The sequence below is a fragment of the Schistocerca nitens genome, chromosome 4, assembly GCF_023898315.1.
Source record: "Schistocerca nitens isolate TAMUIC-IGC-003100 chromosome 4, iqSchNite1.1, whole genome shotgun sequence".
In the NCBI taxonomy this organism is placed as follows: domain Eukaryota; kingdom Metazoa; phylum Arthropoda; class Insecta; order Orthoptera; family Acrididae; genus Schistocerca; species Schistocerca nitens.
Window position 1 is genome coordinate 596,406,804 of NC_064617.1, and position 24,423 is coordinate 596,431,226.

Here is a 24,423-nt window from a genome sequence, read left to right on the forward strand (position 1 = left end):
CCAAAAAGCTGCGTAATTGTTTCTTCGTTGTGGGAACAGTAATGTCACGTAGAGCTTGAAGTTTTTCTGGATCAGGCGCAATGCCTTCTGCTGAAATTACGTGTCCAAGAAATTTTATAGAAGTTTTACCAAAATGTGATTTACTGAGATTCACTGTAAGTCCTTGTGCATGAAAAGTTTGCAACAGTTGTTCAAGAATCAGATTGTGTTCAGACCAGTTAGCTTCTGCGATAAGAATGTCGTCTACGTACGTCGTAATTCTGTCTTTCAGTTCTGTCGGAAGTATTGTGTTCAAACCGCGAATAAAAGCTGCAGAGGAAATAGTTAAGCCGAATGGTAATTTGCAAAACTGATAGCAATCACCAAAACAGAGAAATGCTGTGTACTTTCTACAATTTGGATGAAGTTGAATTTGCCAAAATCCCGATTTCAAATCTAATGTGGAATAAATAGCTGTACCGTGAAATTTCTGTAGCAGTTCTTCCAGTGTCTGTGGTCGATCGGTTTCATTAATAATTATGTCATTAATGTGACGTGAATCAAGTACGAGGCGAAGTGAGCCATCTTTTTTCTTAACAATATGCAGCGGGTTTATGTACGGACTAACTGCTGGTTCTATAATTCCTTGATCGAGCATATCCTGCAACTCTTTTTTAACTTGTTCTCTATGAATATATGGAATCGGATAATGTTTTGCTTTAAATGTATCGTGCTGTTTCACTTGAAATTCATACATAAATCCGGACATAGTACCAGGAATGTTGTCAAAAACTGGAGCTTGCTGCAAAAGAATTTTGTGTAATTGCGTTCGTTCGTCATCTGTATTTGCACTGCTTTGTTTAACTTTGTCAGAAATCATCTGCATTACGTCGTAGTCAGTTTCGTCTGGAGTATTGTAGTTCTGTACGTACGTGTCTGTGAACAATGCGGAATTACAGTCTATGTTACGTGTTGCGGAGATGACCTCTGTGCGGTTAATTGTTTGTTCTTCCGCAGATAAAGAATGCTGAAACTCTAAAGCTAATTGTACATTTTCGTCCTTCAACATTAAATAAGAATTTTGAAAATCAACCACTGCGTCGTGTTGTACGAGAAAATTAGTACCTAAAATTACGTCTGTTGTCAATAAGGGAACAATCCAAAAATTTGAGTGAAATGTATGACCTCCAATACAAAATGATAAATGCGTCTGTAATTTAACGTCTACTCCTTTACTCGATACTGCTCCTTTCACTTTTGTTTTGCCTAAAGGTAATGTGGGATAGGTGTTCTCTTTGTTACACTCGTTAAAAGTTTCCTCATTTATAACTGACATAGGTGATCCGGAATCAATTACTGCTGAAAATTTCGATGAACCAATTTTAATTTCGATGACAGGATGTGAAATGGTTTTCTGAACAACTGGTTTTTCCTGCAAAAGAATGTCTCGGATATCGTCGAAAGTAATAACATTTTCGCGAACAACATTTTGCGTGTCTAAAGTAGTGCTTGTGTTATTGGAAGATGCGTCCTGTACAGTATCTAGTCAGATTCTATTCGACGTGTTACTATTATCAGGAGGATGGTGTGGCATTTCTACTATTTGAACAGTTCTATTACTTCTTCCAGACGTGTTACGCTCTGGATGATACCTACTGTCGGGTTCATTCATGAGAATAGGTTCTTGTGGATAATTTTGCTGTTGGTATGACCGACTGTTGTTAGATGTACGCTGAAAATTGTGCTCATCGTTTTTACGTCTGTCGTGATACTCATTCCTATACGGTGCATTGCGATAGGAATTGAAATACTGTCTTCTCTGTACGTAGTTATTTCCTTGCTGCCGTGCGTTACTATTTGTTGTATCAGGGACTATACGTGCACGCGGCGAAACATTAAAGCCTGGTTGACCTTGTGCATTCCATTGTTGGTTAGGCATGTTAACCGGTTGACTTTCATGCTGTTGTGGTGGAAAACGTCTATTGTTACCAAAATGTGATTCCTGTTGCTCAAAATTTTGACGATATTGATAATTAGAATTTTGTCTGTTATTAAAGCTTTGGTGGTTTTCATTCCTAAAACGTCTGTTACTTTTCCTATTAAAATTACGTGTCTGATCATAATTGCTGTACGTCTGTTGGCCTTGGTTGTTATATGAAAAATTTTTGTTTACGAAAGAATAATCTGACTGCTGCACTTCTAAAAGCTGCAGCAGATCCCTGAATGCCGAAATATTTTCTTTTTGTTGACCTGTTAAAAGTGACACTCTTAATGACCGTGGTAATTTAGAGATACATAATTGAATGAGGGCGGATTCACTGTACGGTTCACTTAGGTACTGGTTCTGTTGCACCATGTGCTCAAAAAATTGCGTCACACTCGGAAAATTGGAGTTCTCATAATTTGGTAAGCTAATTAACTGATCTTTAATTCCGCGCTGTGTCGTTTTTGACCAATACGCAGATAGAAACGCATTCTGAAACTCTTCCACTGAATAACATTGCCTCGCGATCGGCCTCATACGAGTTGCCGGTTCGCCTTCCAAAAAGCTGCAAATAAATTCAAGTTTATGCGTTACAGGCCAAGTCGGTGGAAAAGCAAAGCTAAATTGTTGTATCCAATCTAGCGGGTGAATCTGTGTTCTGTCGTTTTTAAACACTTTAAACTTTCTCACTGACAGAAAATGTTTGTAATCGAAATTGTCGTCTCTGTGTGATGAAACAGGTTCATGGTTGTAAGAGAATCTGTTGAACTGTGATTGTTCGGAATCTAAGTCCCGTACTCTCTGTAGATTACCCAAATTATACGCGTTGCGCGAGTCTGGCAAATGTTCGAAAAGTGGTGTCTGCTGTGCTGTGTTATTAACTGAAGTGTTTTTCATCTCTGTTACTTCTTGCTGTAAACTTGACAGTTTTCGACGCAATGTGTTATTAGACGAATCAATCTCATTAATTGTCTGCTGTAAATTTTGAAATTCCGGTGTTTGATTAAATGCAACCGGTGAAGTATCGTCTGATTTATTGTCAGTAGTTTCGATGACGTCAATACGACTGGCCAATTCATCACATTTTTCAGTCAGTATTTTTACCTGATCATCGGTTTTAGTGTCATTGGCATTAATCTGGTTTTGCAATTTACGTGTAGTTTCGTTCAGTTTTTTAACATCAGCTTTCACGACATCGGAATCCTGTGTTAGTTCTAATTGTTCGAGTCTGTCGGTCACTGTTTGAAAATCTGTTATGTATGTGTCTGTTTTCGATTTCAGATCAGAAATTTCGTCACGTAATTCTGTGTTTGACTGTTCGATGGTATTAATTTTGTCCGAAACTGTGGCAATATTATTGTCTACATACGTTTTTGCCTTCGCAAACATTTTACGTTTGTCTTCTTGTCTCTGTGCAGTGATTGTTTCCATTACCTGGCGTTTTACTTTATTTTGATCATCAATAAATTTACGAAAACGCGTATTACTGTTTTCTATGTGAAGACTAAGACGTTCGTTAATTTGAGTGTTCTGTTGTTCGAATTTCGCGTCAATCTTTTCATCCATTGTGCGCGAAAGTTCTACTGTCATTACTTTAAACTCGTCGCGTAATTGTGTAGCTTTTTCAGAGCATTGTTTAGCGACTGTACTGATTTCCGCTCTAAGTGTTTCTGTTGCAGCTGTTTGCAATTCCCTTAATTCCTGAGCAACAGACTTAATTTCTTCGCTACTTTTTTTTGAACAAGCCTCGATTTCCTCGCGTAACTGTACCTTAGTGTCATGACATTGCGCGGCAACGGCTCTAATTTGTTCACTAAGTTTGTCTTGTTTGTCATTCTGTTGTTTGAAATTCTCTTTAAATTGTTTGTTATCTTCACTATTTTGTAGCAATATTGCCATAATTTGTTCCAAGGTAACATTACCTACTCCAGTCTCTGTACTGTTTGTCGGTGTATTTGCAATTGTCGCGTTTTCTGTAACCAATTGGTTATTCTGAGATTCACAAAAAGGTTTGTCAGTCGGATGTGTACTGTCAGACATTATTTCGGAATTAAATAAATCCGGCGTACTTTGTGTATCCTGTTCATTTTCATTAGACAAATTTGTCTGTACGTTACTTGAATTTTCCAAATCGGGTGTGTTAAGCTGGGCAACGCTCATTCCAACAGAACGCCCCGCGTCATCAATTGTCGTCAAATTAACAGAGGAGACAATTGAGTTCTCTTGTTCATCATTAAGGTAAAAGTCGTCATTCGCGATTGGAACGCACCGACTGTTAGTGAACACAGCATTGTCATCATTACACTGCGTGTCACTAGTACTATTGGTCACGTTGTTTAGGTCGGTAACTTCATTCATAATGCCTCGCGATACACTATTCACTGTCTTTCGCGGCATTTTTACAATAGTCACAATTAATCACAAAACAAATAAACACAATGCAAAATCAATACACAAATACAACAGAGCAACGAATTGCCGATGATCTGAGGAAAGAAAGTCACAAATTAGTAAAAGCGTTGCGCCAAATTATAATTATATTTAAGCAAATAAGAGCAGATATCTGACTGTTTTTCAAAAGATTCTCAACGAAATACGATCCTGGACTGGGTGTCGCCAAGTGTAACCTCCCCACAGAAATTTTTGAAAAAAGACAATACTTAATGGAAATGGAGCTAAGCGTAACCTTCCCACAGAAAATTCGAAAGGACAATACTTAATGGAAACGGAGCCACAGCTAAGTGTAAACTCCCGCAAAATTATTAATGACAAAGACAATTAAGCAAAAATTAGCAATCTGACCCAAGTATAAGTTCCCATAAAATAATGAAACATGATCCCATAACAATGAAAGTACAGTGTTAATCAAAACTCAATTTAACCGAAATGTCGGTCTTTGGCCCTGTGCGAAATCAGAATTAATTTCTTACCTTAGTAAAACTGCATGTCAAAATTCTGCTCTTATTCTGCGCCAGGAGGAGATGCATCGCAATAATTAAATTTTTTTTGAAGTTAGCTGAAAATTTTCTTTAAAGGAAATGGAAGGAATTCGAATCATTGTTTAGTTAAAAATTGCTTTGAAATCAGATTATTATTGGGGCGATTTGAAAATTAATTACAACGAATATAGATTAGATTATGTGATGAGCGCAAAGCTGCATGAATACTTATTTAATAAAATTATACCTCATCCTGAATCTCGACCATTGCTGTGCCGACGCCCGCCGACTGCTCTGGGCTACCACTACTCACAGACTCCTAGCACTACTGAGGACTGACTACTACAGACTGACTGACTGCTCGCTACTGCGAGTCGAGCGCAACTGCTCTGGTCAGAGATTCTACAATGTCTCAGCATCGCTGCCGCACAACATACGTGTTTCAACGGCAAGAACTGACAAGTGCAAGAATTAACACAGAATCAGCTTAACAGCTCATGCATCCAAGTTGCTTACAGAAGAATGGAAAAGACAATTGAGAATGCGCTAGATGGCGATCAGTTTGGCTTCAGGAAAGGTAGAGAGAGGCACGAGAGAGGCAATTCTGACGTTGCGCTTAATAAGGGAAGCAAGACTAAAGAAAGATCGAGACTCGTTCATAGGGTTTGTCGACTTGGAAAAAGCACTCGACAATGTAAAATGGGGCAAGATATTCTAAATTCCGAGAAAAGTGGGGGTAAGTTATAGCGAGAGACGGGTAATTTACAATGTGTACAACAGCTAAGAGGGAGTAATAAAAGTGGACGACCAAGAACGAAGTGCTCGTATTGTAAAGAGTGTAAGACAAGGATGTAGCCTTTCGCCCCTACTGTTCAATCAGTACATCGAGGAAGCAATGATGGAAATAAAAGAGAGGTTCGGGGGCGGAATTAAAATTCAAGGTAAAAGGATATCGATGACGCGATTCGCTTATGACATTGCTATCCTGAGTGAAAGTGAAGAAGAATTACATGATCTGTAGAGCGGAATGAACAGTCTAATGAGTACACATTATGGATTGTGAGTAAATCGAATGATGAATGGCCCTGTCATTTTTAGATACCCGCTGGAGGTAGTGAGGGGAAATAATACGTAACTGACAACTGCAAATAGCTACATCACACTGAATATCCTACAACAAGAGCACATCCCATGGATTGTTCAGTTATTTTCTGGGATATTCTGACTATATTTTCGTTCCCAATCTCATCAGAATTAACTACTGGATCTGAACATTATTAATTAAAAAAGGACGAAAAGAAAAATATAAAGCAATAAAATCAATAGTCAAGGGAAAGTATTGAATGAGTAAATGCAGTTCTGCACTATACAAATTTATTTTAACTCAGAAACCCTGTAAAGAAAGATGAAACGACGACATAATCCGATGTTGCAGTGCCTATGGTATTGCGCATTACGATGCAACGTTCCTTGGATATGCATGCATGTCCAAAGGAACAAACACTGCGCTGACTACAGCCGTTATGAAATACATTGAATGTATTCGCAGTTGCGAATATGGACAACCGTCAGCTGTAGATTGGAATGACGACACTGAAAATTTTGTGCCGGAGCCGGTCTCGAACCCGGATTTCCAGCTTACAACGTGCGGTCGCCTTACCATATGGCTATAAGTGCATGACGTACGGCCAGATCAAAACTTCCATATGTCGTCAACCATGCATCGACAGCTTGTTCTCGTACATCCATTATGTATATTCCCACACTGGTGAGACATTTTACTTGAAAGTCACTTGGACGGTGTCTGTGAATAGTTACAATATTGCAGTGCCTGTTTTATTAATTACCGTGCAAAGTTCCTCTGGACTTTCGTGCATGTCTAAAGGAACTTTCCATCGTAATCCGGAATAACGCAGGAACAGAACATCGAATTTACCCGCCGACACCAGGCAAGCGACTTTCTGCATGTCGAAAGGAACTTTGCATCGTGATTCGGAATAATACAGGCACATAAAATCGTATTCATCTGCTAACACAGGGCAAGTGACTTTCGAGTAAAGTGTCTCACCTGTATGGGAATATATGTAATGTGTGTACGAATACAGGTTACAGACACATGTTTGACGACGAATGGAAGTTAGGGTCTGGCCGGCAGTAGTGCAAGCACAGCCAAATGGTAAGGCGACCGCTCGCGATAAGCGGGAAATACTGGTTCGAATCCCAGCCCGACACAATGTTTCGTTGTTGTCAGTCCATTCTACAGCTGGTGGTAACCCATATTCGCAATTGCGTACACATTTAATGTGTAATGACATAATCGTCCAGTGGATACATAAAACAAAATAAAAGGCACTCTAAATTAATACTAGCAATCACCCCTCTAATTCTCCCCAGTTTTGAGTACAGGATCTGTGGAATAAAACGCGGAATGACTGACAACACGTCGGTACGAATCTCTTGAAGAAACTACTTTCAAACAGTTGGTATGATGCCTCAGGGGAGATAAAAAATACGTTAATAGTGATCGCAAAAATTTACTTTTACAGCCCTACAATGCCGGAACGAATCGCATTATCACCATGAATGCAGCATGGTGCTGAAACTGAAAGAAATCTGCGCCACCGGCAAAGCTGCAGCACTTCGGAATATTCTGAGTACTAAACTACAAGACCTTGTACAGCAGACTGAGGTCGACAAGCTATTAAATCTGAACACTGTCTTGTATTTTTTTGTGTAAACAACAGACGAGAGCCGTGAATTCCCTGTCAGAACAGCGAAATTCAAAAACGTCTCAACCTGAGAATATATGAAGAAAAGTGCTCTCAAAATCACTGTATGCTTCGTAATACACGAAAATTCCCAGCCGGAAAACTGAAGTTCAGAATCGTCTATGTTTATAACGAATACAGTGGCCTAACTGCTCGGTTAAGTACAAGTTCACCTGAGAGCAAAAGATAGCAGGTCCGTCCATCGTCAGCAAGAGCTGACATAGGAGGCGTCTGTTCCTCAAGGGCGTCCAGATGGAAGACCTTCTCCCAAAACTGCTGTCCCGATTTGAAGATGTGACCATTTATGGCGTCCGAATGTTGCGGCCAGGTGCGGCTGTAGCGTGAGTGCAGACACTGTGCATAAGCAATCTGTTACTGGCAGATGTGTACTGAACTTAGAAACACGTCACGAGTTAATCGACTTTGAACATGAGATGATAATCGGTGCAAGATTCACGAATCAGAGCGAATTAGCGACAGCAACATAATTCGTATTCCCTACAATGGTTACTCAATGTCGTAGAGGCAATGTTCTCTCAAGCATAAATCCCGCACTGACGACCGCAAGTGTTTGAAGAACGAATGTCACGTCTCGCCCGCCGAGCCATACGGGATGATCGATAGTGTTCTGCGAACCATATCACCTACGAGACAACGTGGAGTCTTAGGAACCAACGTCTACCAGGTACAGACATCCCCACCTTTAAGATAATAGTATGTGTTGGCTATGTGGGAAGTCATCGAACACTAGGCCGTAAATGACTGAGTGAATTCTGAGACTGCGTAACATCTTTCAAATGGAGCTACTAAAGACAAAATGAGAAGCAACATTCTTCGAAAACTTGCTGGTACCTAATGGGGAGCTAATGCTCATATTAAAGATCCACAGTCTTAGCCCTATCATACTCCGTTGCTGAATACTGCTGTTCGATCCGAGTCAATAGTGCTTATACTAACAAGGGAACCTCCCCATCGCACCCCCCTCAGATTTAGTTATAAGTTGGCGCAGTGGATAGGCCTTGAAAAACTGAACACAGATCAATCAAGAAAGCAGGAAGAAGTTTGTGTGGAACTATGAAAAAATAAGCAAAATATACAAACTGAGTAGTGTATGTCCAAAATAGGCAACATCAAGGACAGTTTGAAATCAGGAGCGCCGTGGTCTCGTGGTTAGCGTGAGCAGCTGTAGAACAAGAGGTCCTGGGTTCAAGTCCTCCCTCGAGTGAAAAGTTAATTTTCTTTATTTTCGCAGTTATGATTTGTCCGTTCGTTCATTGACGTCTCTGTTCACTGTAATAAGTTTAGTATCTGTGTTTTGCGACCACACCGCAAAACTGTGCGATTAATAGACGAAAGGACGTGCCTCTCCAATGGGAACCGCAAACATTTGATCGCAAGGTTATAGGTCAACCGATTCCTCCACAGGGAAACACGTCTGATATATTCTATACGACACTGGTGACGGCATGTGCGTCACATGACAGGAATTTGTTGTCGACCCACCTAACTTGTACACTTGGCGAATGGGTAAAAAGATTCTTCTACCTTGCACGATTTATGTTTTCTTGTGGATGTGATAATCACTCCCAAAAAAGTGATGAAAACATAAGAGTTTGTCACATAAACTGCAACAAATGAATGCAACAGTTTCACAGTCGCTCAGTTTTCCCTGTGCTCTGTCAAAACATACGTTTTTAACGTTTTCAAATTTTTCCGTGTGTAGACCGTCAAATCCTGCCTATGTCCAAGCAAATCTGAACATGTCCTAGAATTTTGGAGAGCGAAGTTGATTGTGTGTGTGTGTGCCTGAACTTTGACAATTGTCTGAAAATAAAAAATTAAAATTTTCATTCGAGGGAAGATTCGAACCAAGCACCTCTCGCACCACAGCTGCTCACGCTAACCACAAGACCACGGGGCTACTGAGCGAGAGTACTCCATAATGTTGCATATCATCAGCATGGACTACTCCGTTTGTATATTTTGTTTATTTTTTTCATGGTTCCACACAACTTCTCCCTGTTTTCTCGATTGATCTGTGTTCAGTTTTTCAAGGCCTATCCACTGTGCCAACTTATAACTAAATCTGAGGGGGGTGCGCAAAAGTATCTACGAGTAAATATCCAGAGCGAAATTAAGTGGAATGACCACACAAAACAACTAGTAGGAAAAGCAGGTGACAGACTGAGATTCAGAGGAAGAACCTTCAGGAAATGTAACCCATCCACCAAGAACGTAGCTCAAAACAGCTTATTCGATCGATTTTTCATCAATATGAGACCCCTAGCATGTAGGACTGATAGCAGAGATGGAGAAAATACACCGAAGAGCGGCGCGTTTCATCACGGGATTGTTTAGTCGGCGCGAGAGCGTTACAGAGATGTTCAACAAACTCCACTGACAGACGTTACAAGAGGGGCGTTGTGCATCACGGACAGGTTTGTTATTCAAATTTCGAGTGAACAGCTTCCGAGTAGAGTCAGACAACATATTACTTCCACCGACATACATTTCGCGAAATGACCACGGCGTAAAAGTTGGAGAAATTAGAGCCAATACAGGGGCTTACCGACGGTCTTTCCTCCCACGCGCCATTCGCGAGCGGACCAAGAAAGAGGGAATCTGTAGTGGTTCCAGAGATGCTACCAGTGTCCTACAATTCCATTTAGTTTTAATGTTTTAAACCTCTTGCTATGTATTGTAATAATAAACTCATCATTGTGTTGTATCATCCATACGTTACGTAACTCTAGCTTTCACATAAGTATAAAGAAATCTTTAGCTTTTTTTTATAATGATGTGTCATATTTTAAAGTGATTTCATTGCCACATTACTCCGTAATACATTTTACTCCTTTATAGATTTTCTTCATTTTATAGGACTGACTCTACGTCTAATTTTAAAACTTTTAGATGCCATATTCGAAGGGGTAATTTCAGTACTGCCACCCTACTTTCAAAGTTGATTTTATTTAAGGCAGTCAATGTCACTAACCAGTACCTCGTTAACAGTACTCCTGTACACTGTAATTGTCTGTTAAGATGGTATATCTTGCTTTTATTTCTATGTATGTAACATTTTGTGCACCGTAAGATTACCTCTCATTTTAATGTTTTCAAGAGATTCTGATGATCGTTTTGAGACGAAAAGCATAAAATTTTGAAGTTCAAATAATATAAAAACAGTGAAGGCGGATTATTACAGTTATGAAAGCGGACTTTTTTAAAATGTTTTTGTGTCATTCATTGGCAAAACGTAGTTTGGTAATTTCTTATGTTTTCCATTGTTTCATAGTTGTTTCTAATTCTTGAAGACTTGGTTCATCTAATGCAAGTCAATAAACGGCTATTTCTATTGTGTCACGTGCTTTCCAGTATTAAATGTTTTGTTGTACGAAGACGCCATAATCTATTAACATATTTATAAATTGTTACGAAATAATTAATTATTACTTCACCATGTTTCTCTTTCTAGCAATTATTGCAAACAAGACGATGCTAAGCGAACTGAAAGAGAACAGCAAAAGGTTGTTGCCAATTTCTGTGCCATACCACCTGTTGCCGCAAGCTGACCTCATAAATGAGAAGATACACGACTTTTATTTTTCCAGAGGATTTTCTAACAACAAAATCACTGAAGTACGTATCCTAGCCAGTACACAGAACTGAATGTTTAAATATAATTTCCATGTACTTGTTCCTATTTTAGTTGTATTTTCCTGCTTGTCATCTGTCGCGTGGTGCAAATGAGAGTTTAATATTTAGCTTAATATTCTCACTGCCCCCAACTCTTGGTTCTCCTGAATTATGTACGTATAGTTTATACGCTGAAAACGCAAGGTACGCTGGACGAGTTCAGGAAGTCGCCATCTTTACTTTTTGGAACGAACTTAACGATACACATGCATACACTGGACATTTATACTATCGTCTTTATGTATCGTCCAATACACAATTAAAAATAACTTCTACCTCTTGGGTCTGGCTGACTTCCCTTGATTGTAAGATCGATGCTTCAATTGGAAACCCTCTCCATTATACATAGAATCGGGACCCATCTGCCCCATTAACTTGGTACTTTACTGAAAACAATCGACCTCTGCAATGCACGAACCTCAAAAACACTTCAGAGAAAAGAGTAAAAAGTAAAATGAAAAGAAATAAAGTGACTAAGCACTGGTTTTGGTTAAAATAAGATACATACTTATGCCAGTACATATGAAATTCACAGAGAAGTAGTTTTCAGGCAGGATTCGTGAAATAAAAATCTTCATTTTATTTCAGTGACTGTATCGACTCTAATAAAACTACCTAAGCGCTGCTCTCTCTTAGACAGCTTATATTTGAGTAAAAAATGGTTCAAATGGCTCTGAGCACTATGGGACTTAACATTTGAGGTGATCAGTCCCCTAGAACTTAGAACTACTTAAACCTAACTAACCTAAGGACATCACACACATCCATGCCCGAGGCAGATTCGAACCTGTGACCGTAGCAGTCACGCGGTTCCGGACTGAAGCGCCTAGAACCGCTTGGCCACTGCGGCCGGCATATTTGAGTAACTGTGCCTTTTCTTTGCTCTGATCTGATTTACAAGTTCTTAAAAAAAATGAAAAAACGAACTTACGTTATGAATGTTTTCTTGTCGCTGTTTGCGTTCTACTATGTTTTTTTGTACCATTATTCTAGACCAGGGCTTCACAACATGCGTGCTCGCGGAGCAAGCTGTGAGCAGCAAGGCGGGAGCACGGAGCAGCGCGAGCGCGCTACCCCCACTACCGGACCAGAGCGGAGAGTGGGGAGAGTCACGTGGGGTACACAACAGCTGCCGCCAGTCGATGTAAATCCGCGGCCACCTGCAGGGATATCACTCACGAATTATTACTGCGACAAATGAAACAAATAAAGGAGAATGTTCACGTGCCTCATAATTTTATTAGCTTAGTGTATGCCTCTACCATCTGTAGACACTGAAACTAAAGAATTCCACGACAATCCTATATTTTCAACACTTTCTTCAACACTACTTAAAATATCACCTCCGGTTGTAGTGTTCTTCATGGCTACTACATCGAGGAGCTCCTCCCTCACCTGAAGATCTCTATTAACACCTCTAATAAATATGGCAAGCTGCGCTGTTCCAGTGATATCAACACTTTCGTCCAGAGCTAGAGAATACGCCATAAAATCTTTACAGATATTTTCAAACTGGCTCTGGACGTCGTCTGCCATGTCCTGTATGCGACGCATAATGGTCATGTTAGATAATGGCACAATCAGAAACTGTTCAACTTGAGATGTACACAAATGTTCCGCTGCAGCTACCAAACATTCTTTTATTAAATCGCCATCAGTTAAGGGGCGCAGGGATTTTGCTAAAAGCAAAGCAATTTTGTAACCCACTCTGAGAGCTGCCTCAGTTGATTTTTCTTCGTCGTCCAGATCTTCTTCGGATAGCTTCCTTTTAAGTTTAATAACTTCCTGTGCACGATCTGGTCAATCACATTTTCCACGTCCGTAGTCTTTTGCGTGGTACGACATATAATGTCGCTGCAAATTAAATTTCGTAAAAGAATTCAGCGTTTTGTGACATACTAATCATTTTGCAACACCATCTTTTTCAGTAAACAGATACAATTCCTCCCAATGGGGGCTGAACTGCGAAAGCATGGTTGGGGTTACACAACGGCGACTTCACATGATTCTGAACCAGCGAAGTGAATGTTACGAGCTGATCGTAGTACTTTAAACGTTACACAGTCGGCGCGAATTCAATAGGCACGCTGCGGCCGTATTCAAACGTGCGCGCGCCTTTCCCCTCCCTCCCCTCCCTCCCCACTCCGCGACCTTGCAGCTGCTCGCGAGCACGTGCCTGAGCAGACGCGAGTACTCGTGCTCAAAACCGGCCAGTTTGTAATCTCAACTCTATTTACTCATCGTTTTAGAAGGCAATACTTTCTAAAACGATCTTGTCTGCACTATTGGTTTCACTTTTTCTTCTGTAATAGTGATTTTTTCAGAAAAAACTAGGGTTTAGTGTCCCACCAGTAACGAGCTCGATGTGTTGTAGGGGAGTAAGTTTCCCACGAATTCTGCACGCTGTAACACAATGAGGTGGCGCCGGTCGAAGTGGCCATGCGGTTCTAGGCGCTGCAGTCTGGAACCGCGAGACCGCTACGGTCGCAGGTTCGAATCTGCCTCGGGCATGGATGTGTGTGATGTCCTTAGGTTAGTTAGGTTTAACTAGTTTTAAGTTCTAGGGGACTAATGACCTCAGAAGTTGAGTCCCATAGTGCTCAGAGCCATTTGAACCATTTGAATGAGATGGCAAAAGTTATGGGATAGCGAAATGCACACATACGGATGACAGCAGTATTCGCTACACAATGTATAAAAGACGGTCACTGGCAGAGCTGTGTACTCAGGTGATTCACGTGAAAATGTTTACGGCGTGATTATTGCCTAACGACGGGAACTGACATTGGAACACGGAACGGTAGTTGAAGATAGACGCACGGGACATTCCATTTCGGACATCACTAGGGAATTCAATATTCCAAGATCCATAGTGTCAAGAGTGTGCCGAGAATACCACATTTCAGGAATTACCTGTCACAAAGGGCGCCACAGTGACCGACGGCCTACACTTAACGACTGAGAACAGTAGCATTTGCATAGAGTAATCAGTACTAACAGACAACAAACACTGCCTGAAATAACCGCAGAAATCGATGTGGAATGTACTATGAACGTATTTGTTGGGACAGTGCGGTGAAATTATTCATTAATCGGCTACGGCAATCAGGACGTCATGTCACGGTCCGTGCGGCTCCCCCCATCGGAGGCTCGAGTCCTCCCTCGGGCATGGGTGTGTGTGTTGTCCATAGTGTAAGTTAGTTTAAGTTAGATTAAATAGTGTGTAGGCTTAGGGACCGATGACCTCTGCTGTTTGGTCCCATAAGACCTTACCACTAATTTCCAGTTTTGCTGTGGCAGCTGACGACAGACGTGAGTTGGTTGATTGGTTCGTTGTTGTGGGGGAGAGGACCAGCAGCGAGGTCGTAGGTCGAATCGGATCAGGGAAGGAGGGATAAGGAAGTCGGCGGTGTGAGTCCAGCGCGCTACCGAAGCGTGTGCCTTTGCTAACAGCACGACATCGCCTGCTGCGTCTCTCCTGGACTCGTGACCATATCGGCTGGATCCTAGACGACTGGAAAACTGTGATCTGGTCCTGAAAGTCCCGATTTGATTTGGTAAAAGCTGATGGTACTGTTCGAGTATGCCGCAGACCCCTCGAATCTATGTACCCAAGTTGTCAACACTGCGCTATGCAGGCTGGTGTTGGCACCATAAGATGTGGATTGTGTTTACATGTACTGAACTAGGTCCTCTGGTCCAACTGAACCGATCATTGATTGAAAATGGTTGTATTCGCCTACTTGGAGACCATTTGCAGCCACTGATGGACTTCATGTTCCCAAACAATGATGTAATGTCACTGGATTCGCAGTTGTTCGCTACCATTGGTTTGAAGAACATTCTAGACAAATCGAGCGAACATTTATGGGACATAATCGAGAGACCATTACGAGCACACCTTACTACATCGGCAACACTATCACTATTATGGACGGCTATTGAGACAGCATGGTTCAATACTTCTGCGAGGGTCTGCTAATAATTAGTTGAGTCCACGCCACGTCAAGTTGCTGCACGCCGTGCAAAAGGAGGTCCGATACGATATTGGGAGGTGTCCCATGAATTCGGTCACCTTAGTGTAGATTGCTGCTCTAGATACGGCTGTCCCTGTGGCGGTTGTTTTTATCTAGCGATTCGGACAGGAAATCCCTAGTACATATTTGCTAGCGGGAAGTCGCTGCAGAGCTCTTCATGTTGATGTAATAATATGAAGAAATCTTGAGAGGTTTACCAACACATGGGCATGATGTTATCACTCGCTCATGGAGATGACTTGTTTTCATTCAGGTTCTTTGCGGCTGTCCACATACAACGATACCAACGATACACCACTGCCACCACTACCGCCAGCATGCAACTAGCTATTTCAGTTACACGGTGATTGCCGAGGGTCGCCTGCTGCCAGAGCACTTCCTTTTAATCATAATTTTATTCCATTATCCTGAAATGCGAAGATGGGCTACCAGCATTAGATTTGTTGCTCTTGAGCCAAAAGCCTTTTAAAAATGCAAATAACATTTTAAAATAATTAATTGGTTAAATGTTTACTTTTATAAACGTAGATGCGGTTCGTTTTTTTTTTTTCCAGTACCTCTGTGTATTATACTATCAGTAGTTTAGCAGCATAAGATGTCAGAAGCGTCCGCTTGCACAGAGCGCTCCAGTTTAGATATTCCTTGAAGTCATTGACATAAACCATTTGTCACCAACTTCCACTTAAAGGCCTCCTCTAGAATTTTTCGTGTTGACGTTTTTACGGACAGCTGGTTTGAACCATACTTAAGAGGCAAAATGCAAAAAGTTGTGCTGGATAATTCTAGCAATACAATAAACGTATTCGTAATTGCTAATCAGAACAACCGTAACCTCTGGAATGGAATGACGACGATGAAAATTTGTGCCGAACCGGAACTCGAATCCGTATTTCCCGCTTGTCGCGAGCGGTCGCCTTACCATTTAGCTATCCTTGCACGACTCACGGCCAGCCATAAACTTTCGTCTACGACCTGTATTCGTACATCAATTTTGTTAATTCCCGTACAGGTCATATGTTGTACTCGAAAGCCGCTTGCCCAGTATCGGCAGAGAAATGCAATACTGCAGTGCGCTGCAATATGGTAGTTCAAGGAATGCCGGAAGGGTACAAAATTTTAATGACTGGGGACAAATCACAAATGGAGCCTCCAGGGTTCAATTTTGGATCCCCTCCTATTCCTTATATATGTCACTGACATTCCACTAAACATGCTGCAAGCAGAACTGCTAATTTTTGGAGATGATACTAGAGTTACAATAACTCACATTAAAGGCAATGCTACAGAAGAAATTATTTATGATATTTTCCAAAGCATTCAGTGATTCTCTGAAAATGTACTCTCCTGCACAACAGATGCAGTCATAAAGTTATTGATCATTTGCCGACAACAAAAAATGTCAGAGAGGTAGCGAAGCAAGTTTTAAATTTAATTTAAAATCATTTCTCCTGGACAACTCGTTCTTTTCCACTGACGAATTTCTATTTAGCCAGAAAACTTTTTTTAAAGTGTAGTTGCATGAGTCGGACTAAAATTATAATTTGTTCATTTATGCTAACACTTCTTCTTCTTCCTTATCCGGATGCACCTATTATATCTTCCCTTCCCAGTAATTAGCAACGTAGGTTGCTTTGTGATTGACCTTCAAAATATCGTCTTTAGTGCATGTTATAGACATATCTGGGCAAATCAATAGGTGGTCCAAGTCCTGTAAACTGACTCACTCTACATCATTTTAATAAAATAATCGTTCAAGTGATCTACGGAACATGTAACTAATTAATTAGCTAACATATACCTGCCTTACTACATGTCCCACTCACATTCATTTATTTTCATTTCACTCATCTACTTCGGTATGTTCCTTACTCCATTCATTTGTTCTGCAGTAAATTTTTCGTATCAGGCATATCAGGATCTTCGTTTCTCTAAAGTACTTCCGGCTTTATTAACCCTTCTATTTATTGTTCTGTCCATACATACAAAAATTCATTATTTGAAAAAAAATAGCAACCGACCACATTTTGTACAGTTTTACTTACGCCATTACACGTATAAGGCTTTCACGCATCTACAACTGATGTAATAAATTTTTCTTCACTATAGCCATGTGGTTGATTAATTTTCATTTTGATTTCTTTAATGAACGTTGTGTCTAATGGAATTTTTTTTCGTAGTTCTATTCAGATTCCGTTTTCATCTGGCCCGCAGTCGACGCTGTCGGAAGATACAAAGACAGAGCGCCAGTGTATTTCTATTTGTTTTCGTATAAGGGGAAGTACAGTTTCACAGATTTAGCTGGAAGCGACGAAATCTCAGGTAAGATAAGGCCAAAGTGTTGTATATTCTGCAGTTGATTTAAAGGCTGTTATGTTGTATTTTTCTACTTTCATCTTATTTGTATTTGCTATTAACGTATCGACAAATATTGTTAAATGTAAATATAATTCCGAAATTCTGGAAGTTTTTATCCTATACAAATTAGATTTAAGAAAGTATTACACTGCCCACCTAGGCCTATCAGATTATATGAATGTGTTGTGTCTGTTCTTTTCTGACGTGGGCAGTGGATCCACCATCTTCAGTGCGGATGCACAAACACGTCCGTCCTCTGGGAATCTCAGAGAGCAAACATGGAGGAAATGGGCAGGGACTGCTGGTAGGTGGTGCTCGATGTGAATGTGGATCGGCCTGAGGCGTACTGATATAGTCCGCGCAGTTACGGTACGGTCGGTCAGTGTGTTCGGTCAGAGGGTTGGCTGCCCTCTGTAATAATAATAATAATAATAATAATAATAACTGAGTTAAAGGATCGACGATGAACTTGAAGCTCAAGTGCGAGGTGGCTGTTCTTTCCGGCATGTCCGAAAGAACAGACATCACGCCTTCATATAATAAGGACTAAAATGTTCACTAAATATTGGCTTTAAAGTGCGTACCTTAAGAGATATAGGCCCTTGTTCATGTTCGCAAATGTGAAACATCTCCATATTGAACGAGAGCTCATTCCTCATAAGGTGTGCATTTTAGAGCCGATACTTAGAGCTCACATTTATCTCTTGTTCCGGTCCATGCTACCTCCTCCCACAATATGAAAAGCAAAGAGGTTGCAGTAGAAGAGATGTGCTTCATAGTACCGAAGACGAACAAGTATGCCCTTTAGAGTCCATGTTAACTTAACTTTTTTCGTTTATTGGTCCATTCTACCACCTGTGAAAATTTATCGGTGGAGTTCTTGTTCACCTTATATACGCCTGAAAATAAATTAACGGAAAAAAGTCACAACAGCAAGGAAGAGTTGTGCGACATAAACGAAAGTCGGTAGGCGTGTTTCTGCACCTGAAAGATATATGTTTATTCAAATTTCGTTACAGTTGCAAAAGAGTAGCGCTAGGTGCGTAGCTACGAGAATACAAATAACGCTATGACGGTTGTGAATGTCAGATCTTTGAGACTGGTGAGTTGATGTTAATCAAGAATGCTCACTGAGTTTGAAAGAGCTCTTGTAATAGGGTTATAAGAAGCGGGATGTTCCTTCTGTGATACAGCAGAAAGACTTGGAATGTAGCCACTGTACACGATCGATGGCAGCAATGGTCAGGGGAATATACTGTCATAAGAAGGGCGGGTCCTGGACGACCACGTGACACTACCGACAGAAAAGACCATCATGTACGGCTATGGCTCTGGCGCATCGTACTCCATTTGCAGCAGCAATCTGAGCAGCACTTGGCACCACAGTGACACAATCAACTGTTACAAAACGGTTGCTTCAGGGACAGCTCCGAGCCAGAAGCCCTATAACGTGCATTCCACTGACCCAAAAACACAACCATTTCCGACTTCAGTGGCGTCAAGCGACAGCTCACTAAATGGCAGGGTGGAGGTCTGTTGTGTTTCTGCAGTTTCTGCCTAGGTGCCAGCGATGGTCGTGTGTTGGTTAGGAGGAGGCCACCTGTTTGCGTGCTACACACACTGGACCTACACCTGGAGTTACGGTCTGGTCTGGGATGAGATTTCGTACGACAGTAGGAGCACTTTCGCAGTTATCTCACGTACCTGACTGCAGGTTGGTACATCAGTCTGGAAATTCGACCTGTTGTGCTGCCATTCACGAACAGAATTACAGGGGAGTTTTCCAGCAGGATAAAGCTCGCCCACATATCGCTGTTTTAACTCAACACATTCTAGAGAGAGTAAACATGTTGCCTGGGGTCCACGATCGTCAGATCGAGTCGAGCACATATGGGCATTATCGGACGACAACTCCAACCTCTTCTCCAACCAGCATTAATTGCCCCTGTATTGACAAACCAAGTGCAACAGGCTTTGAACTCCATCCCACAAACCGACGTCCCCCACCTGTAAAGCACAATTCATGTACGTTTGCGCGCTTGCATTCAATATTCTGGCGGCTACACCGGTTATTGATATACCAGCATTTCCCATTTGCAGTGGCTTATCTCGTGATTATTTTAACCTGTGATCTTACAATGTTAATCACTTCAATACGTTGCCTAGGCAAATGTATTCCCGAAATTTTGTTACTCTATATTATTCAAATTTTGGTGTTGAGATTTTTTCCCGTCAATGTATATGTCTATTTCCTGCACCTATACGTTTCATATTTTTATAAGCAACAAAGTATCTCTCCTAGTGCCACTGACCGACAGCAAATTTCCAAATCGGTTCTTGATAAAAAAAGACTTTTGTGATAGCATTAAACAGTCACCAAAATGTACTGTTTTTCTTTTAACTTATAAATTATTTATTGATTGGACTGGCCACGATATATTACCCCAGTATCAGATAAGAGATTGACTGAGACCTATTACCTAGTAGTTTGCTGGCCAGTTATCACAGCAGTAACTAATTTAGATGGGTCAGCTCATGTCTTCTGTTACGGACGCTGTCATCACAGGTACCAACCACAAGTGTCAATTGCGTCCTGAGATGCAATTTCTGTGACTCTATGCAAAGAGTGTTTTAGTTCTCTCTGTGGCGTGTTTATTTTAAGCAATGGAGAGTGTGCACCGAGAAGTGACACAGATTTTAAGGTCCAGCAAACGGAATTCACTACTCCACGTTGCCAGGGAACGTGTGACGTGTTTACTAGGGATTCGCCAGGTTCTTGACACCAGAGCCACATAGCGCGCACGGACAACTACGAACCTACGTTACCAACTTGTTCCCCTTTCGACTCTGCTTGACTGTCAAGCTGTTCAAAAAATGGTTCAAATGGCTGTAAGCACTATGGGTCTTAACATCTGAGGTCATCAGTCCCCTAGACTTAGAACTGCTTAAACCTAACTAACCTAACAACATCACACACATCCATGCCCGAGACAGGATTCGAACCTGCGCCAAAATACAGTCGGACACAAAAGTCTACATACATACCCATTTTGTAGCATTTTGCGTACAGCCTGGATGCACAGACGTAGACGTGCAACTCTGTGCCTGCATCCACGTCCACAATAAAATAAACCAAGGTGTTCAGACCGGTATCGTACACTGCAAGCCGGATAGATGCAACAGAGTTTGTTTACTGCGGTACAGAAGTCAACACACACTTCGAGTCTGTCGTTAGTTGCAAGAGAGACGTTGCAGTGAACACAATGCATGTGGTATGGTTTGTTGATATAATAGACGTGTATTGCAATACATAATTAGATCGCGTAATATGGATTCAAAAAGAACCGAAATACCAGTGGAGGTGAGGAAAAATATTATTGAGCTCAGTAAAAAGGGTTTTTCACTGCTGAAAATTAGGGAAATTTTTAGGAGCTATGCAAGTGTCCAAATCGAAATAAGGAATTACAAGGATCGAGGAAGTGTAGAAAACAAAGCTAGATGATGTCGACCACCAAAATTACCTAACAGGGAACGCCGACATGTCATTATAAAAGTAAATGAGGATCCCAGAATTACAGCCACGGAGTTGGCATTAGATGTCGCAAATACTAGTGGAAATAGTGTTCATCCAATAACAGTACGAAGACAGCTGCACAATCATGGATTTGAAAGTAGAACAGCAAGGAAGAAACCGTTCATAAGCAGGGCAAATGAACAGCAGCGCCTAGAATTCCACATTTTTGAATACAGTACTTTTTACGGATGACAGTAAGTTTAACGTCTTCCAGTGTGATGGGCAGCAAAAGGTTTGGCAAAGAAGGAATGAAAGTTGGAAGAAGAGAAATCTTGTCCCATCAGTGAAGTATAGTGGTGGAAACATCCTTTTGTGGTGTTGCATGTCTGGAGCTGGAGTTGGGAATTTAGTATTTATTGAACGTATTATTGATAAATGGATGTATCTCACCATCGTAAAGGAGAATCTGAAGCAGTCTGCTGAGAAACTGGGACTAAGAACAGACTTGGTGTTTCAGCAAGATAATGACCCCAAGCATACGGCCATTGTCTTAAAAGAATGGCTACTTTACAATGTACCAAATCAGTTGCATTCGCCTCCCCAGCCACCAGACATTAACCCAATTGAACATACACTCCTGGAAATGGAAAAAAGAACACATTGACACCGGTGTGTCAGACCCACCATACTTGCTCCGGACACTGCGAGAGGGCTGTACAAGCAATGATCACACGCACGGCACAGCGGACACACCAGGAACCGCGGTGTTGGCCGTCGAATGGCGCTAGCTGCGCAGCATTTGTGCACCGCCGCCGTCAGTGTCAGCCAGTTTGCCGTGGCATACGGAGCTCCATCGCAGTCTTTAACTCTGGTAGCATGCCGCGACAGCGTGGACGTGAACCGTATGTGCAGTTGACGGACTTTGAGCGAGGGCGTATAGTGGGCATGCGGGAGGCCGGGTGGACGTACCGCCGAATTGCTCAACACGTGGGGCCTGAGGTCTCCACGGTACATCGATGTGGTCGGCGGAAGGTGCACGTGCCCGTCGACCTGGGACCGGACCGCAGCGACGCACGGATGCACGCCAAGACCGTAGGATCCTACGCAGTGCCGTAGGGGACCGCACCGCCACTTCCCAGCAAATTAGGGACACTGTTGCTCCTGGGGTATCGGCGAGGACCATTCGCAACCGTCTCCATGAAGCTGGGCTACGGTCCCGCACACCGTTAGGCCGTCTTCCGCTCACGCCCCAACATCGTGCAGCCCGCCTCCAGTGGTGTCGCGACAGGCGTGAATGGAGGGACGAATGGAGACGTGTCGTCTTCAGCGATGAGAGTCGCTTCTGCCTTGGTGCCAATGATGGTCGTATGCGTGTTTGGCGCCGTGCAGGTGAGCGCCACAATCAGGACTGCATACGACCGAGGCACACAGGGCCAACACCCGGCATCATGGTGTGGGGAGCGATCTCCTACACTGGCCGTACACCACTGGTGATCGTCGAGGGGACACTGAATAGTGCACGGTACATCCAAACCGTCATCGAACCCATCGTTCTACCATTCCTAGACCGGCAAGGGAACTTGCTGTTCCAACAGGACAATGCACGTCCGCATGCATCCCGTGCCACCCAACGTGCTCTAGAAGGTGTAAGTCAACTACCCTGGCCAGCAAGATCTCCGGATCTGTCCCCCATTGAGCATGTTTGGGACTGGATGAAGCGTCGTCTCACGCGGTCTGCACGTCCAGCACGAACGCTGGTCCAACTGAGGCGCCAGGTGGAAATGGCATGGCAAGCCGTTCCACAGGACTACATCCAGCATCTCTACGATCGTCTCCATGGGAGAATAGCAGCCTGCATTGCTGCGAAAGGTGGATATACACTGTACTAGTGCCGACATTGTGCATGCTCTGTTGCCTGTGTCTATGTGCCTGTGGTTCTGTCAGTGTGATCATGTGATGTATCTCACCCCAGGAATGTGTCAATAAAGTTTCCCCTTCCTGGGACAATGAATTCACGGTGTTCTTATTTCAATTTCCTGGAGTGTATTTGGGGAGAACTAAAGCATATGATAAAAAAATACAACATCAAAAGCAAAGATGATTTAAAAGCAACTTTTCACCTGCGTACACAAAAAGATTGGTGGAATCTATGAGCCGCGCGGGATTAGCCGAGCCGAGCGGTCTAGGGCGCTGCAGTCATGGACTGTGCGGCTGGTCCCGGCGGAGGTTCGAGTCCTCCCTCGGGCACGGGTGTGTGTGTTTGTCCTTAGGATAGTTTAGGTTAATTAGTGTGTAAGCTTAGGGACTGATGAACTTAGCAGTTAAGTCCCATAAGATTTCACACACAGTTTTGGAAACTATGCCTCGACGTTTGGAAGCTGTGATCGAAGCGTAAGGTGGCAATACAAAATATTAAATTGGGCCTGAAAGTGAAGAACATCACAGTGTATGTTTACTTTCGTACCTGACCGCTGTTTCATTTGTATGCTCAAGATGTCAGTATATGTAATTATTAATAATTATGCAGTGTATATGTTGTTTTTCAGTTCTTAACATGTCTGTTTATGTCACAGAAAGTGAATACATAATATTTTCTTGATTGATTTTGACTTCAATTGTTATTTTTACGATGTGTGTAGACTTTAATGTCCGACTGTATTTATGACCGACTGAGTGCAGTGATTACTGTAAAGCACTGTAGATAAGGGGTGTCTAACCCGCGGCCGGTAGGCTGCGTACGTCCCAAGGAAGTTTCTATCACACGACTGAAAAAAAAACAAAATTCAATTTATGTAAAGCTATGATAAATTGAATAGTTTCAATGTGAAACTGCTGCCAGGCGACACTATCCTCTCGTTGGTCCATCCTGTTCTTTTTTTCTCGGTGGCCACTTTTAGTGTTAAATATATTATTTGCGGCCCAAATATACTCTTCTTCTTCGAATATGGGACAGGAGTTGAGGCTGTCAGTAAATGCAGTTCCATCGCAAGCAGGCTCCAAGCGAACATTGCTGTAGGAAATGCGTTCAGTGAGAGTACGAAGATGGATACCTCGCGAAAGGCTCACAGTGACACATACAGTTGCACGTATTCAGTGGACAAAGAAACACAGAAACTGACTAGTAGCTGATTTGAGACGTATAGTGTGACAG

General features: G+C 42.0%; 1 protein-coding gene across 5 annotated transcripts in view; it reads left to right on the forward strand.

The window, feature by feature from the left end:
- The window catches only part of LOC126253375 (juvenile hormone esterase-like), a 295,839-nt gene that overhangs the window by 241,742 nt on the left and 29,674 nt on the right, over positions 1 to 24,423 (forward strand). The window contains exons 8-9 of one of the 5 annotated variants that reach the window (XM_049954659.1): positions 11,146 to 11,309; positions 17,581 to 17,722. The exons of 2 other annotated variants lie outside the window; for them this stretch is intronic. In XM_049954659.1, the coding sequence (XP_049810616.1) occupies positions 11,146 to 11,309; positions 17,581 to 17,722 (306 nt within the window). Of the gene's footprint in view, positions 1 to 11,145; positions 11,310 to 17,580; positions 17,723 to 17,970; positions 18,063 to 24,423 lie in introns of all 5 variants that reach the window. 2 more of the 5 variants (XM_049954660.1, XM_049954656.1) reach the window with 2 other exon arrangements.